Source organism: Scylla paramamosain, chromosome 29 (assembly GCF_035594125.1).
Source record: "Scylla paramamosain isolate STU-SP2022 chromosome 29, ASM3559412v1, whole genome shotgun sequence".
Lineage (NCBI taxonomy): Eukaryota > Metazoa > Arthropoda > Malacostraca > Decapoda > Portunidae > Scylla > Scylla paramamosain.
The window spans coordinates 13,169,380-13,184,379 of record NC_087179.1 but is presented as its reverse complement, the minus strand read 5'-3'; the positions used below and the strand labels follow the sequence as shown (position 1 = coordinate 13,184,379).

At 48.4% G+C, this 15,000-nt stretch overlaps 2 protein-coding genes across 9 annotated transcripts in view; both read right to left on the bottom strand.

Annotated features, from left to right (window-relative positions):
* Nucleotides 1-11,360, bottom strand: part of LOC135115347 (1-phosphatidylinositol 4,5-bisphosphate phosphodiesterase epsilon-1-like) — a 77,602-nt gene extending 66,242 nt beyond the window's left edge. For all 8 annotated transcript variants that reach the window (XM_064032007.1, XM_064032010.1, XM_064032011.1 and 5 more), the window contains exons 1-3: nucleotides 10,806-11,360; nucleotides 5,891-6,034; nucleotides 78-140 (exon numbers count right to left, since the gene is read on the bottom strand). In XM_064032007.1, coding sequence (XP_063888077.1) covers nucleotides 78-140; nucleotides 5,891-6,034; nucleotides 10,806-11,358 — 760 coding nt within the window. In that variant the 5' untranslated portion in view covers nucleotides 11,359-11,360. The remainder of the gene's footprint in view (nucleotides 1-77; nucleotides 141-5,890; nucleotides 6,035-10,805) is intronic.
* The window catches only part of LOC135115638 (uncharacterized), an 11,748-nt gene continuing 8,039 nt past the window's right edge, over nucleotides 11,292-15,000 (bottom strand). The window contains exons 3-5 of the mRNA XM_064032563.1: nucleotides 14,539-14,696; nucleotides 12,858-12,957; nucleotides 11,292-12,214 (exon numbers count right to left, since the gene is read on the bottom strand). Coding sequence (XP_063888633.1) covers nucleotides 11,442-12,214; nucleotides 12,858-12,957; nucleotides 14,539-14,696 — 1,031 coding nt within the window. The 3' untranslated portion in view covers nucleotides 11,292-11,441. The remainder of the gene's footprint in view (nucleotides 12,215-12,857; nucleotides 12,958-14,538; nucleotides 14,697-15,000) is intronic.

Here is a 15,000-nt window from a genome sequence, read left to right as displayed (position 1 = left end):
ACACTCATTAGTCATCATTTACTAAGTCACCATACACTCACAAGTCATCATTAACCAAAAGTCATCATGTACCTCACCGCACAGTAGTCCTTGTTGATCTGTTCCACACTGTCCTCTTCGTCCTCGCTGCCGTCCAGGTCCTGCCAAGGTCACGAGGCCGGGAGAGCACAGGTGGAGAGAGGAGAGAGAGAGGAGAGAGAGAGAGAGAGAGAGGAGAGAGAGGAGAGAGAGAGAGAGAGAGAGAGAGAGAGAGAGAGAGAGAGAGAGAGAGAGAGAGAGGCAGGTGAGTCATGTGTTACGATGAGCGAAGAGCAGGTATGAGGTACACACTTGAGTCACACACACACACACACACACACACACACACACACACACACACACACACACAGATCATGGCACGTGTGGAATAGTAAAAGTGACGTCTTAAAAGGGCATTGTATGACACACACACACACACACACACACACACACACACACACACACACACACAGAACAGATTCGTAATAGACACACGAGAAGAGGAGGAGGAGGAGGAGGAGGAGGAGGAGGAGGAGGAGGAGGAGGAGGAGAAGGAGGAGGAAGTACAAGAACAAGAACATGAACGATATATATATAAAGAAAAAAAAAATAGGAACACCAACACAACACAACACAACAAACAAATCAAAGAGAAAGCAAGAAAAAAAAAACTCCCCACTCTTTCTCCTTATCTCACCGCATACCCCCTCCCACCAAAAGAAAAAGGAAAAAGGAAAAGAAAAAAGAAAAATCAGCGCCACGCACCCACCTACGCACACACATCAATATTAAACAAGTCCACCCTAGCAATATCCATCTTCTGTTACTCAGCCTTCCTGCGCCTCCCTCTATCCACCGCTTCTTTCCCTACCCACCCCCTCTCTCTCCCTTTCTCCCTCTAACAATACAAGGAAACAGGGACACACAGATAATCAATAGGGTGTTTTCACGTAAGCGAGTGGGCATTTCGGTAACGAGATATGCTCAATGCGGCGCGAGGATAATGCTCAAATCAGTAGTTGAAATAAGCGTTTGCTGTTATGAGGCTCTGGCGCGGTGCCGATCTTAGAAAACGGAGGCGTCACAGTGAAGGAAGGGCAATGAAAACGGTAGCTATTTCATGGGTGACGATGCTAGTAATGACACCCCGACACCCCGCTGGGACTGCTGTGTATGTGTATGTGGATGATTGGGGGTTGGGGTTAGAATTAGGGGGTGTGAGGGGAGAGCAATGGTGTGAGAGATGTATAGGGAGTGGAAAGGGGAGTGGGTATGTACTGTAACGTCAAATAAACTAGTGGGTGACGAGAAATAGTGAATAAAGCTGGGGATTAGGAGAATGCTTAACGTAAACAGAAATATGAAAAAAAATAATAGAAATAAAAAAAACTACGAGGCAACAGACGGATGATTGTAAGTAAAATAAAAGAGGGAAGCAGGAAAATGACAAAAATACAGGGAAGTAAAGAAAAACTACGAAAAAAAAAACACTAAGAGGAAAAAGAAAAAAAAATGCCAGTTATGTCAAGAAAAAAACACAATACAAAACAAACTAAGGAAAAAAAATAATAATAAAAAATAAAATCGTGCCCAGAAAATAAAGAAAACAACAAAACAACAACAACAACTGAGAAAACAATTGAATAAAATAAAAAAAAAAAAGAATTACAAGACTCGTTAACTGAAGTAGATACCAAATAAAGTGTGTTAATGTGCTAGTGTCTTTTACTAGTGCATGTTATGTATTATCTATCTATTACAACACCCACGCCCCGTCCCTCCCCGCCCCTCGCCTCGCCACATAAAGCTGTCCTCATGTGTCTTGATAACAGGGACGCGGGGAGCCCTAAAGGGTGCCTCGCCCTGCCCGCCTACAGGAATATGTTTATGTGTATGTTAGGCCGCCACCACCACCACCACCATCACCACTATTATCGTCAGTACCACTAGTCTGTATCACCAGTTATCACTACCTCTACTCATCACCATTAGTTACCTTCAGTCAACACCTCCATTCATCACCAGTTACAACCAGTCACCACTAGGCGGTCAACATCACCAGTCATCACCAGTCATCTCCAGTCACCGCCAGTCACCACCAGTTATCACTATTCATGTACAGCCATCACCAATCATCACCACCACTATTTATCCCTTGTCATCCAATCAACACTAATCATCACTACTACCAATCATCACCAATTAACCCATCAATTTATTAACAACCTCAACCACCACCACCACCATTCCCTCCTCCCTTCTCCCACGGCTGATCACGCCCTCAGTGGCCCCGCGCCCGCCCTCTCAATGCCCTGCGCGCTTCACCGACCATCGCGGAGTCTTGCAAAATTCAACGTGGAATAAATAACTAAAGGGAAGCGTGGCGAGGTTACGACAATGGTTGGGAGGGGTATTCGTGGCTGGTCGAGGGAGGGTAGGGGGTAGGGGTGAGGGAAAGGACCCGGAGCCCCCTTAACACCTATAGTCCATCCTTCGTCTGGAGATAGAGGTGAATGTACCCCACAACAACAACAACAACAAGAACAACAACAACAAAGGCAGCAGCAGCAGTAGTAGTAGTAACAATAACAATAATAAAAAAAGATAAAAGAAAATAACACAAATAATGATAATAGAGAGGCGGATGAACACACACACACACACACACACACACACACACACACACACACACACACACACACACACACACATTATTTAATCATGGCGGTTAAAGGGCAAACATGTGTCGGAACAAGAGCTAGAGGCGAAAAGAGTTGTTCGTGACGGACGCTGCCGGAACCAAGCAAGCCAGAACTAATGTTTGGAGAAGACTCAGTGACAGAAATGCATCTCAAACTTGGATGCTGATACTTAGAGGAAGAGGAGGAAGAGGAGGGGAACGACGACGACGAGGGCGAAGACAGTGATGAGGAGAGAAAATGTAGAAAAGAAAGAATACAAAAATGAAAAAAAAAAAATCAAAATAGAGTTAAGAAAATTTTGTGAAATTCAAGATACTGACTGACTGACTCACTGACTCTCTCTGACTCTCTCTCTCTCTCTCTCTCTCTCTCTCTCTCTCTCTCATAACGGACACCTCTTCACTTGTGATAACACACACACACACACACATACATACACATGTTTAATATCCGGGGCGGTGTGAGTGTAGTGCCAGGAGGAGGAGGAGGAGGAGGAGGAGGAGGAGGAGGAGGAGGAGGAGGAGGAGGAGGAGGAGGAGGAGGAGGGGCGTGACAGAGACGATTGGGAGGTGGAAGGAAGAGGAAGACGAGGTGTGTGGTAGTGGGGAGGAGGGGAAGTAGAAGGACAAGGGGGAGGGGATGAGTGGCTGTCCTTCGTACCCTTCATCCCTCCCCCCCTCCCCCTTCTTGCGTGGAAGGAAGATGGGAGACGAAAAACTTAGATCAATTCAAGGTATAGGAGATGGAGAGAAGGGGTGGTGGAGAGGTGGAGGGGAGGTGAGGGAGGTGGAGGGGGACAGATCAGGTGGTGGAGGGAGCTGGTAACTGGTTTTGCGGGGCGGGGATGGCTGGGGCGGGACAAGAAACCTGTCTTTGGTGGGGTGGGGGGAGGGTGGAGGGTGGAGAGCGGGAGTGTGTGTGTGTGTGTGTGTGTGTGTGTGTGTGTGTGTGTGTGTGTGTGTGTGTGTGTGTGTGTGTGTGTGTGTGTGTAGCAGAGGCAAGGACGACGCTATGACGGTGACGAGGAGGAGGAGGAGGAGGAGGAGGAGGAGGAGGAGGAGGAGGAGGAGGAGGAGGAGTAGTATTAGTAGTAGTAGTAGTAGTAGTAGTAGTAATAGTAGTAGAAGAAGAAGAAGAAGAAGAAGAAGAAGAAGAAGAAGAAGAAGAAGAAGAAGAAGAAGAAGAAGAAGAAGAAGAAGAAGAAGAAAAGAAGAAAAAATAAAGAAAAAGAAAAAAAATAAGAAAAGAAAGAAAAGATAGAACATAAGAGAAACAAAACAAAAAAAAAACAAAAACAAGAAAAGAAAAAGGCAGAAACAAACAAGAACAAAGATAAACGAAACAAAAACAAATCAAAACACTAAGATAAAGAAAAAATAAATAAATAAATAACAACACAAAAAAAGAGAGAAAAAAAAAAAATAAGAAAACTGCACAAGGCGAGTTGAGTTGAGTTGAGTTGAGTTGAGTTGAGTTGAGTCAGCCAACACCACACACACACACACACACACACACACACACACACACACACACACACACACACACACAGTGACTGCCCTCCCCAACACACCACTGGTCGAAGCCTCCCTCACGTCCCCCCGTCAGTAGCCCGCCCTTTGCACATCACTACACGTCTCTACTTGTCTACTCGGCGCCCACACCTTAACGTCCCCAAGACCAGAGGGAAGGGAGGGAGGGAGGGAGGAAGGGAGGGAGGGAAAAAGAGGCTTACGAGACACAGGTGAAGGGAAGGAAAGGGAAGGATGGGGAAGGGAATGGAGAGGAGAGGAGAGGAGAGGAGAGGAGAGGTGAGGGAAAGGAAGGCAAGGAGAGGTAAAGAGAGGAGAAGAGAGTGGTGGAGAGGAGAGGAAAAAAAAGAGGAGGAAAAGAGGAGAGGTGAATACTGAAGAGGAGAGGGAATCTGAGGAAGAGAGGAAAAAAGGATGAGACATGGAAAAACAAAATGACGGAAGAGATGGAAAAGAGAGAGAGAGAGAGAGAGAGAGAGAGAGAGAGAGAGAGAGAGAGAGAGAGAGAGAGAGAGAGAGAGAGAGAGAGAGAGGGAGAGAGAGAGAGGGCTACCTACACCAGATGCGTCTCTTTCCAGTCCAGCCTCAGACGGGCGTAGGATTTGCTCAGCGGGTGATCCTGTCCGCTTCACTCCGGGAGGTGGAAAAAAAAATATATATATTCCCGCGTGTCTATAAAACCGTGAAGGCGACGGGAAAAGAGAGCGAGGTGCGGTGACGGTGACGCGGGGGATCCTGAGCCCTGACAGCAGACGTGGGCGAGTAAACGAGGTGCAGAGGGGCGTGTGACGTGGCCCGCAGACAGGTGAACAGGTGAACAGGTGAACAGGCGATGGGACAGACACAGACAGGTAGACGGAAATAAGAAGAGATGGATAAACGCGCGGAGATACGTAGCTCAAAATATATAAATAAATAAATAAATAAATAAATGAATGAATAAATCAATAAATAAGCAAATAAGATAATAATAATAACAATAAAAAACATGAACAACAGATATGCTTTTAAAGGTACATAGATAGATAGGTAGATAGATATATAGATAGACAGATAGATACATAGATAGACACGTAAATAGATAGATAGACAGATAGGTAGATAGATAGACAGATAGATAGGTAGGTAGATAGATAGATAGATACTCGTAGATAGATAGAAAGATAGATAGATAGATTGATAGATAGACTGATAGATAGATGGATGGATAAATTAACATACAGAAAGATAAGCACCACACACAAGTACATAATATAAACATGACGATTTACACACATACACACACACACTTACACACACACACACACACACACACACACACACACACACAAACACCAGGGCAATAGATACGAAATAAAGAAACGCGTGGTAAAAAAAATAAATAAATAAATAAAAATCTAGAGGAAAACTGAGATGAAAAGAAGTAATTTCAAGACAGAACACGACAAACTCGACTTACATACGTATTCTAGAAAAAAAAATAAATAAAAAAAGAAGAGATAACGAAAGAAAACGAAAAGTTAGTAAAGGAAAAAGAAAAAGTAAAAACATATCCATCCGACTGCTCTCACTCTCTCTCTCTCTCTCTCTACATACACACACACACACACACACACACACACACACACACACACAACTCACGCTGATGTTCCAGTGGTGACGCAGCTCCTCGCACCACTGCTGGTAGGGCGCGCCACACTGGGCCACTCTCGCCAGGAACTCCCCAAGCTCCCGCGCCACCACTGGGTTCCCCTCCACCTCCACTCCGCCGCTCTCCAGCCACTCCTGCAACACCGGGGGAGGTCAACACTACGGCAACACTGTTATACACAACACTGAACAACTGAGACACTTCTGCATGGCTACACCTCCACTACTTTCCAAAGGCTTTATGTATTTGCAATGAGGCGTTTTCAAGGGTGTTTTGACGGTTCTAGTGGCAGATTGACAAGGTTTCTTCATTGTGAACGGGAGGAAACTGTCTTGAGAACCCGGCTAGTCATCTCTGTGGCCTTTGAAAATAGTCGTGGTGAGAGAGCTGAGTGTTTCTAAATATGGTTCGGTCCTTTCATACTGTATACTCGGTCACTCTGTCTCTCACTCATAATACACAACACTCACTCACTCCCTCTCTCACTCACTCACTCACTCCATCTCTCACTCACTCACTCGCTCACTATATCTCTCACGCTCAATACACACTTCCCCGCAACACTCTTCACTCAGTATTGTCACCTTCAGATCACTTTTCCTTCACTTCTGCAACACCTCCCTTGGTCAGTGTTGGTGGTTGGGGGGGGAGTGTGGGGGGTTAATTACCGTCACCTCCTGCAACACTTCACTTCCACAACACTAACTGAGCACTGCCCCCTTAACACTCCTGTGAGTACGGTTCAGCAACACTATGACAGCAACACTTCTATCAACACTTGTCACTGCAACACTTTCCACATTAGTAAGAGGATTCAGTTCTTCAACACATCTGCAACAATCTTTGTACTGATAAGGAACACTGCTTTAAGTCTCCGTGCAACACTACAGCAGGAGTCTTTGCAACACTGGAGCCGCGGTATCGCTGTAACACACCACGCAATACAGCACAACACAACACAGCACAGCACAGCACAGCACACAGCAACGCAACACTCGCTTCCCCAGTACTGCTTTAACCCCACCAGACACACACACACACACACACACACACACACACACACACACACACACACACACACGCCGCCGGGTCAGGATTTCAATATTACACTCAGATGTTTTCTATTACAACACAGTTTTCCTCCGCAGCCACCACCACTACTACCACCACCATCACCACTACCATCATCACCATCATCATCAACAACAACTACTACCACTAATACTTAATGAAAAAAAACTTACCTCTAACCTCTTATCTCTGTCAGGTCAACAACAACAACTCCACCACCACCACCACCACCACCACCACCAACAACAACAACAACAACAACATCGATAGAGATAATGATACTGAATCGTTTCAATTATGTTTTTTCTTCCCCTTTCGCTCTTTTTCTCATTTGCTTGTAGGTCATCGATGCTTTGTTGTTGTTAATGATGTTGTTGTTGTTGTTGTTGTTGTTGTTAGTGATGGTCGTAGTGATATACATGGAAGTATGGCATGATATCTTTTTTGTTGTTGTTGTTGTTGGTGGTGGTGGTGGTGGTTGTGGTAGTGACACCTTTGTAGCGTATGGTGACTAAAGTGATGAGTGAAGATGATGACAATGACAGCTACGTGGGCACTCAAGCATTCTCGTGGTGATAGTGACAGTGATGATGATGATGATGATGATGATGATGATGATGATGATGATGATGACGGTGATAGTGATGGTGATGGTGATGATGGTGACAGTGACATTGTATAAAATTGTATGGAAAAAAAAAAAGTGGAAATGATGATCTTGATAATAATGATGTTAATAATAATGGTGATGATAATGATAGTGCCGATAACGATGATAATGGTAATGATAAAGATATTAGTGATGATGATGATGATGATAGTGATGTTACCTGTGTGGTGGCGGTGGTGGTGGTGGCGGTGGTGGCGGAGGTGGTGGTGGTGGTGGGAGTAACAGGTGGAAAGTGGCAACGTGTGTGTGTGAAGGTGGTGGTGGTGGTAGTGGTGGTGGTGAACAGAACATGTTAAAGTAGAACCAATAGAACAAAATATAAAACCATGAACACGTCTGAGGACATCCCCCCTCTATCCCCCCCTTCTCTACCCACTCCCTCTCTCCCCAACTCACCCCTCCTCTTCCCTCTCCCTCTCCCCCCTCTCTCTCTCTCTCTCTCTCCCTTCCAAAAAAAATAAAGGGCAAGGAATAGAGTAAAATAGATAGATAAATAGATAGATAGATAGATAGACTGATTGATAGATAGATAGACAGACAGATAACTAAATAGATAGACAAATGAATTAATAAATAAAAGAATAACTACATGAATAAGTCCAATCTATTCCTCTTTACTTAATTTCCTTGACGCCAAAATAAAGTAAAAATATAAAGAAAGGAAGAAAAATACAAGAAAAATAGGAAAAATAAAGCGAAATGAAGGAACACGAAAGAGAAAAGGAAACGTAAGGAAAGCTAAAGAAAAGAAAAAAAGAAAAAGGGAAAAGATAACAAAAAGGAAAGGAGGAAAATATAAAAATAAAAAAAAATACACAACAGCATCCTTAGAGAGAGAGAGAGAGAGAGAGAGAGAGAGAGAGAGAGAGAGGAGAGAGAGAGAGAGAGAGAGAGAGAGAGAGAGAGAGAGAGAGAGAGATTCCAACTTTCCTTAACTTTCTTGCCCTAAACTTAAAAATAAACTAATCGGGCCAAGCTCTCCCTAACTTCATGTCCCCCTCTCCCCCCCTTTCCCCTTCCCTTTAAACCCCTTTCTTTTCCACTTACTTTAACATCCTCTTCCCCCTTCCCCTCACACTCTCCTCTCAATTAATACGTGTCTTCCTCTTTTCCCTTTAACCTCAATTTTTTTCCCATCATATCTTTCCCTTCCCTCGTTTCCTTACTTTTTTAAATTTTCCCTTTTCCCCTCTACACTCTTCCCTTTTCCCCTCACTCACTACCCTCCCCTTCCCCATCACCCCTTGTTTCCCATTACATTTCCATTTTCCCCCTCACCATTTCCTCCGTATTTTTCCCCTCTCAGTTTTCCCTCGTACCTTTAAATCCTTCCCCCTTTCCTTCCCTACCCCTCTTTTCTCTCACCTTTCCTTCCCTTCTACCTCTAAAACCATACTTTCTTCCCTCCTCCTCCTCCTCCTCCTCCTCCTCCTCCTCCTCCCCCCTTCCTCTCCATTCTATAAAAATAAAGTTTCGAACAATCTAAACTGAATAAGGAAACTTGACAACAATTCACGCCGCTATTTAAAGTAGATATTTACAACTTAGTCTACTGAGAGATGGAGGAAGGGGGAGGGCGTCAGGGGAGGGGGGAGCGGGTGATGGGAGGGAATGGAGACGCAGAGGGGGAGTGGGGTTGGATTAGTGTGTGGGGGAGGGTGTGATAAGAGATCATGGGAGGAGAAGGGGAAGAAGAGAGGGGAGGAATAAAGGGGTGTGAGAAAGAGGGGAGGAACGGGGAACAGTAGAAGGAAGGGAGGAAAGGAGGAGGGGTGAAGGGAGAGGAAATGGAGAAAGGGGAAGAAGGAAGGGCAGAGAAGGGAGATGGGATGAGAAATTGAGAAGATGGGAAGGAAGAGGGGTGAAAGGGAAGGGAAAGAATATATTGAGGGGGAAAAGGGTGGATAAAGAAGAAGGGAAGAATAGGGAGAAGGAAACTGGAAGGAAGAAAAATGGAGAAGAAAAGTACAGGAGGAGGATCAAAGAAAGAGGGAAAAAGCGAGAAGAAAGAAGAAGGAAGAAAATTAAAGAGGAAAAAGATCAGAAGAGGGGATAGAAAGAGAAGAAAAGAGAATTGAGGAAACGAGAAATGAAAGAAGAGGAGGAAAATCAAAGAGAAAAAAGAAAAAAAATAGGACTGGAGGAAAATACGGACGAGGAGGAAGAGAAAAAGAAAAAGAAAGGATATAGAGAAAAGAAGAAAGAAATTTGGGGAAAAAAGAGGAAAATTGAGAAAAATGGAAAAAAAAGGAAAAAAGAGCATTCAGACTGGGACAAAGGAAAAAAAGGGGAGGAAGAGGAAGGAAAACAACCCCCCCAGTTCCCCCCTCCCTAAAACAAAACACGACTAATGGTTTGGTCTTTACCGTAGTTACTGCTATAAAGTGCAGAGAGAGAGAGAGAGAGAGAGAGAGAGAGAGAGAGAGAGAGAGAGAGAGAGAGAGAGAGAGAGAGGAGAGAGAGAGAGAGAGAGAGAGAGGAGGGAAAGTACGATGTGAGAGAGGGGAAAGGAAAAGTGAGGGGAAAGAGAAGGGTAAGAAAAAAGGGAAGGAGGAGGAGGAGTACTTTCAACCGTAGTACAAGAAAAGGATAGAAAATCAAGAAGACTTTTCCCCACCCTCCCTACCCACTCCTATTTAACGACGCAGTGTGGGGAGGGGAGGGAAAAAAGGAAAAAAAAAAATGTAAGATGAGCACCATAACTGAAGGGAAGGGGGGGCGGAAGAAAGGGGAAACGAAGGGGAAAAAAGGGAGTGTGAGAGTGAATTGGTGAGGGGGGGAGAGGTGATGAGGGAGGGGTGTGGATGAAGAGTAGCGAGAGGAAGGGCGTGACAGGGGATAACAAACCGTGAATGGGGGAGTGGTGGGGGGAGGGTGTGGGTGGTGGGGGCGGAGATAAGTGAGTCAAGGTGATCGCTGTGGGGGAGGATGAGTGAGTGGGGGGGGTGACGGTGAGTGAGGGCCGTGGAGCAGGTGGTGGGAGTAATGAATGAGGGGGGGGGAACAGGTGGTGGGAGTCATGGGTGAGGGGGGGAGGGTGGATGGCTGGTAAGAGTGTGATGACTGGTGGATAGGTGAGGCGGTGAGTGTTGGTGGGCGAGTGGTGAGGGGTGATGGGTGAGGCGGTGGTGGGTGAGTGCGGGGGGTGCCGCAGCGTGCCTCACCTCGACGCAGAGCAGCACGGCTCGGTGCACCACTGGGATGTCCACCACGATGTACACGGGCGAGTCGAAGCGGCGGTAGCGCGTGGGCGTGACCGAGCTGGAGCGGGAGGAACGCAGCTCCTCGCCGCCCGCCTGCAGGGAGGCCGGCAAGGCGGACAGCGGCGGGACGTCCTCCCCGGGGTGGTAGCGGGGCGGCGCAATGGGGGAGAGGGCGGGGGAGCGGAGTCTGGGGGAGGGCAGGGAGTGGGGGGAGTAGGGGGAGCCTGGGGAGAGGAAGGGGGAGCTCTGTCGCTGTGACACTGGCGACACGTGGGAGGAGGCGGGGGAGTTGGGGGGAGGCCAGTCCTCCGGGAGAGTGCAGGGGCGTGGAGGCGGCGATGTTGTGGGCGGAGTTAGATGGGGAGAGGAGGACGGAGTGAGAGGGGGAGAGGAGGGCAGAGGTTGGGGAGAGGTGTGGCGAGGGCGGCAGGGTGAGGGTGGTGGGCAGCAGGTGGGCGGTGGAGGTGGGCGAGCGGCCGATGGGCGAGGGGCGAGGCACCAGCAGGGTGGACATGCTCTCGAAGGTGACGCGGGGCACCGAGCGGGGAGCGCTGCCTGAAGGGGGGCGGCGTGGCCAGGCCCGGCACGTCCACGCGCTCATAGGAGGGCAGGTTCTGGAGCTGGCGCTGGAAGGCCAGGATGTCCTCCTCGGCCAGCGCCAGGTCCTGCCTGCTCTGGGAGATGTTGGGCGTTCGAACCTGAAGAGTTGATGTGGTCATGAACAGACTTGGAGCGCTTCTTGTGCAGGCTGGAGAACCTGAAGCTGCGCTTGGGGAAGATGGAGGGGGAGCCTGAGGGTGTGGTGGCCTTGGAGGACGAGCTGATGGAGTTGTGGGAGTCTGCGGGGCGCAGACGTACGGGCAGCAGCTGCTGCAGGGTGACGCTGACGTCCGTGGTGCTGATTGCTGCTGCAAGGGTTGTCTCGAAATCTGCGGCCGCCGCCCCCCGGGGTGGAGGGCTTGCGGTTGCGCGGCGGCGCCTCCTCACTGTTAGCGCGCAGCACTGAGGGGGGCGGGGCGCGGCGGTCGTGCTGGGGAGGGCGCCGCGGTCTCCTCGGGGCACGCCTCGGCGAAGTCCAGCGTGAGGTTGACGCGGCGCCGCTTGCGAAGCGTGGAGGCGTCCGTCTCCGAGGAGGAGGTGCGTGAGCGCGCCCGAGAGGAGTGGGAGGTCCAGGAGGAGCGCGAGGTGCAGGACTTCCACTTGGTGAGGTGGTGCATCGATGTCAGCAGCCTGTGCAGCAGCAGCCGCAGGAAGATGACGGGGTGCAGCACCAGCGGCAGCCCCAGCAGCAGGCAGGACAGCAGACGGCCCCCCATCGGCCCCTCCTCCCGCGACGCCCCCCGCCCGCGTGCCCCGCAGCGTCCCGGAACCTGAAACACGGCTGGGGGTGAGGCCTCTCATTAGGAGGGGGCAAGGGTGCAGGGGAGTGTCAGCACACTGTGGGTGATGTGAGGAGCACGAGAGGAAGAGGATGCGAGAAGAGACTTTGTGCCATGGGGGAGGGGAGGGGGGTAAGCAGAGGCTAGATCACGGGGCCACAGGAGCACTGGGTCACGGTCACCGGCGGAGGAAAAGCAGGTCACGGGAAGTCAGTAGTGGCGTTACCAGGGTGAAGAACACGTCACCGTCACACGTGGCTGAGTGAGAGTGAGAGGGTGAGGAAGGGAGTGAAGTGTGTGCCCAGGAGACACGCCAAGAGCACCTGAGGGTTACGGAGATCAAGAACAGGCTGAGGTGACGCAAGAGGTGAGCAGAGCAAGACTAGGTCACAGGAGGTCACCAAGAGACGGTCAGACGTAATCAGTCTGAGTAGAAAACAGGAAAGGTCAGGGTTCAAAATCAGAATCTGGGCGGAAAGAAGAGGTCACGGGGAGGAGGAAGAGGTCGCGAGGATCATGATAGTGAGTCGGGAGGTCAAGGAAGGTTGAGGGAGGTCACAAGAGCAGGTCGAGAGCGGGGGATGGGGGTCACAAAGGTCAAGAAAGAGCCGGGTATAAACCTTGGGGGGCTGACCTCTGGCTGGGTCTTGGGGGGGAGGGTCGAGCAGCCACTCCAGGGGCGTGGTGCTGCGGGCCTCGCTGGTGGGCGTCACCCCGCACGGCGCCGGCACGTTCTGCAACACACCACACCGTCACCACCAACACTACCACAACACAACACCACAACACCACCACAACATAATACAAGACACATATTATGTCATTAGTGTCCCAAAACACACCACACCGTGACCACCACACCACACCACACCACACCGTCACCACCAACACCACACCGCACCACACCACACCGTCACCACCACACCCTAACCATAACGTAAACAAAACAACACCACAAAACCATACTATATCATGCCTTTATTATCACAAAACACCACACTGTCTGTCACCACCACAATTTAACATGACCCAGTACAACCACACCACACAATCACCACCACCGCAACACAGCTACACAACACCACACTATACCATGACGTCTTCAGTAATTTACCATACAACACACCACAGTCACCACCAACACCACCACCACCACAACACCAGACGCAGCCTCACGTGACATCTTTGTTGTGGTGCTTTCAATCAACCAATCAGATACTTCCCCACACTACCTTTACCACCAACCACTCGCACCACTTGCCCTCATCACCATACACTTCATCACCATCACCACCATCACCACTACACACGCCACAAAGCCCCGGCCAACATATAGCCAAGTGCTTCCATCTTTTATTCAACCATACAAAGGAATATTAAGGGAAAAAAAAAATACGAGGAAATGAAAAATGGCTTTGAAAAATTAAATACTCAATCGTGCAAATTCCTTCAAGACAAACTGTAGTGGTTTTTTCTCTCTCTCTCTCTCTCTCTCTCTCTCCTCTCTCTCTCTCTCTCTCTCTCTCTCTCTCTCTCTCTCTCTCTCTCTCTCTCTCTCTCTCTCTCTCTCTCTTCCATTTATTTTCCTTCCCATTCAGAGAGACGTGTGAATAGGAAGTTGGGTGGATCTTGCCTTCCACTCTTACTTCCACATTGACTTAGTGTGTCTGTCTGTTTGTCTGTCTGTCTGTCTGTCCGTCTGTCTGTCTGTTTGTCTGTCTGTCTGTCCGTTTGTCTAATCTGTCTGTTTGTCTGTCTGTCTGTTGGTTTGTATGAGTGTAGGTATGTTTGTTTATCTGTCTTGTCTGTTTGTTTATTGTCTGTCCTCTCTGTCTGTCTGTCTGTCTGCCTGTTTTTTTATATTTTTTTACTTATTTAATTTTTGTCTATCTGTCTGTCTATTTGTATATATGTATTTATGTATGCACGTCTGTTTGTTTGTCTCTGTCTCTGTCTCTGTCATGTTTGTTTGTCTCTTCATATGTATGTACTGTGTGTGTTGTGTATGTATGTATGTATGTATGTATGTATGTATGTATATATATTTCTCCCTCTCTCTCTCTCTCTCTCTCTCTCTCTCTCTCTCTCTCTCCCTCTCTCTCTCTCTCTCTCTCACACACACACACAAAAAAAAAAAAAAATGAAACAAGAAAACAATAAACAAACAAAAAACAAACAAATAACAAACAAATAAACAAAAAAATTCAACAAAAAAATTCACAATAACAGAGCCAGTCAACACACAACACCACAGCCCCCTCAACACCCCCACACATAGGACACCAGAAGGATGCGTATATAGGATCCAAGCTGACCTCGAGGGAGCGGAGGGTATGCAGCACCATGCCCTCCACAGACATGCCCAGAACGCGCTTAGAGTCCTGAGCGGTGACCAGGGGAGGGGGAGCAGAGGTCATCATAATATAGTCATCCTCTGAGGTCTCTCCCAGGGGCGTCGGCGGAGGAGCTTCGTCTGTGGGGGGAGGAGAGGGAGTGGGGTGTTAGTATGGGGGGGGGAAGCAGAGGGAGGGAGGGGAGGGGTTACTTGGAAGGAGTGAACGGTGGGGGGGGGGTCACTTGGAAGGAAGGATGGAGGGGGGATCACCTGGAAGGAAGGAGAGGGAGGAGTAGTCACCTGGGGGAGTCATAAGGTCGTCTACAGGTTGGATAGGGAGGTTACCTGTCTGAGGGCGCGGCAGGGGTACAACAGTGTATATTTTGGGATGGGAAATGGTCAGAAATGTGTTATTTTGGAGAAGAAAGGGGCAACATAAGGT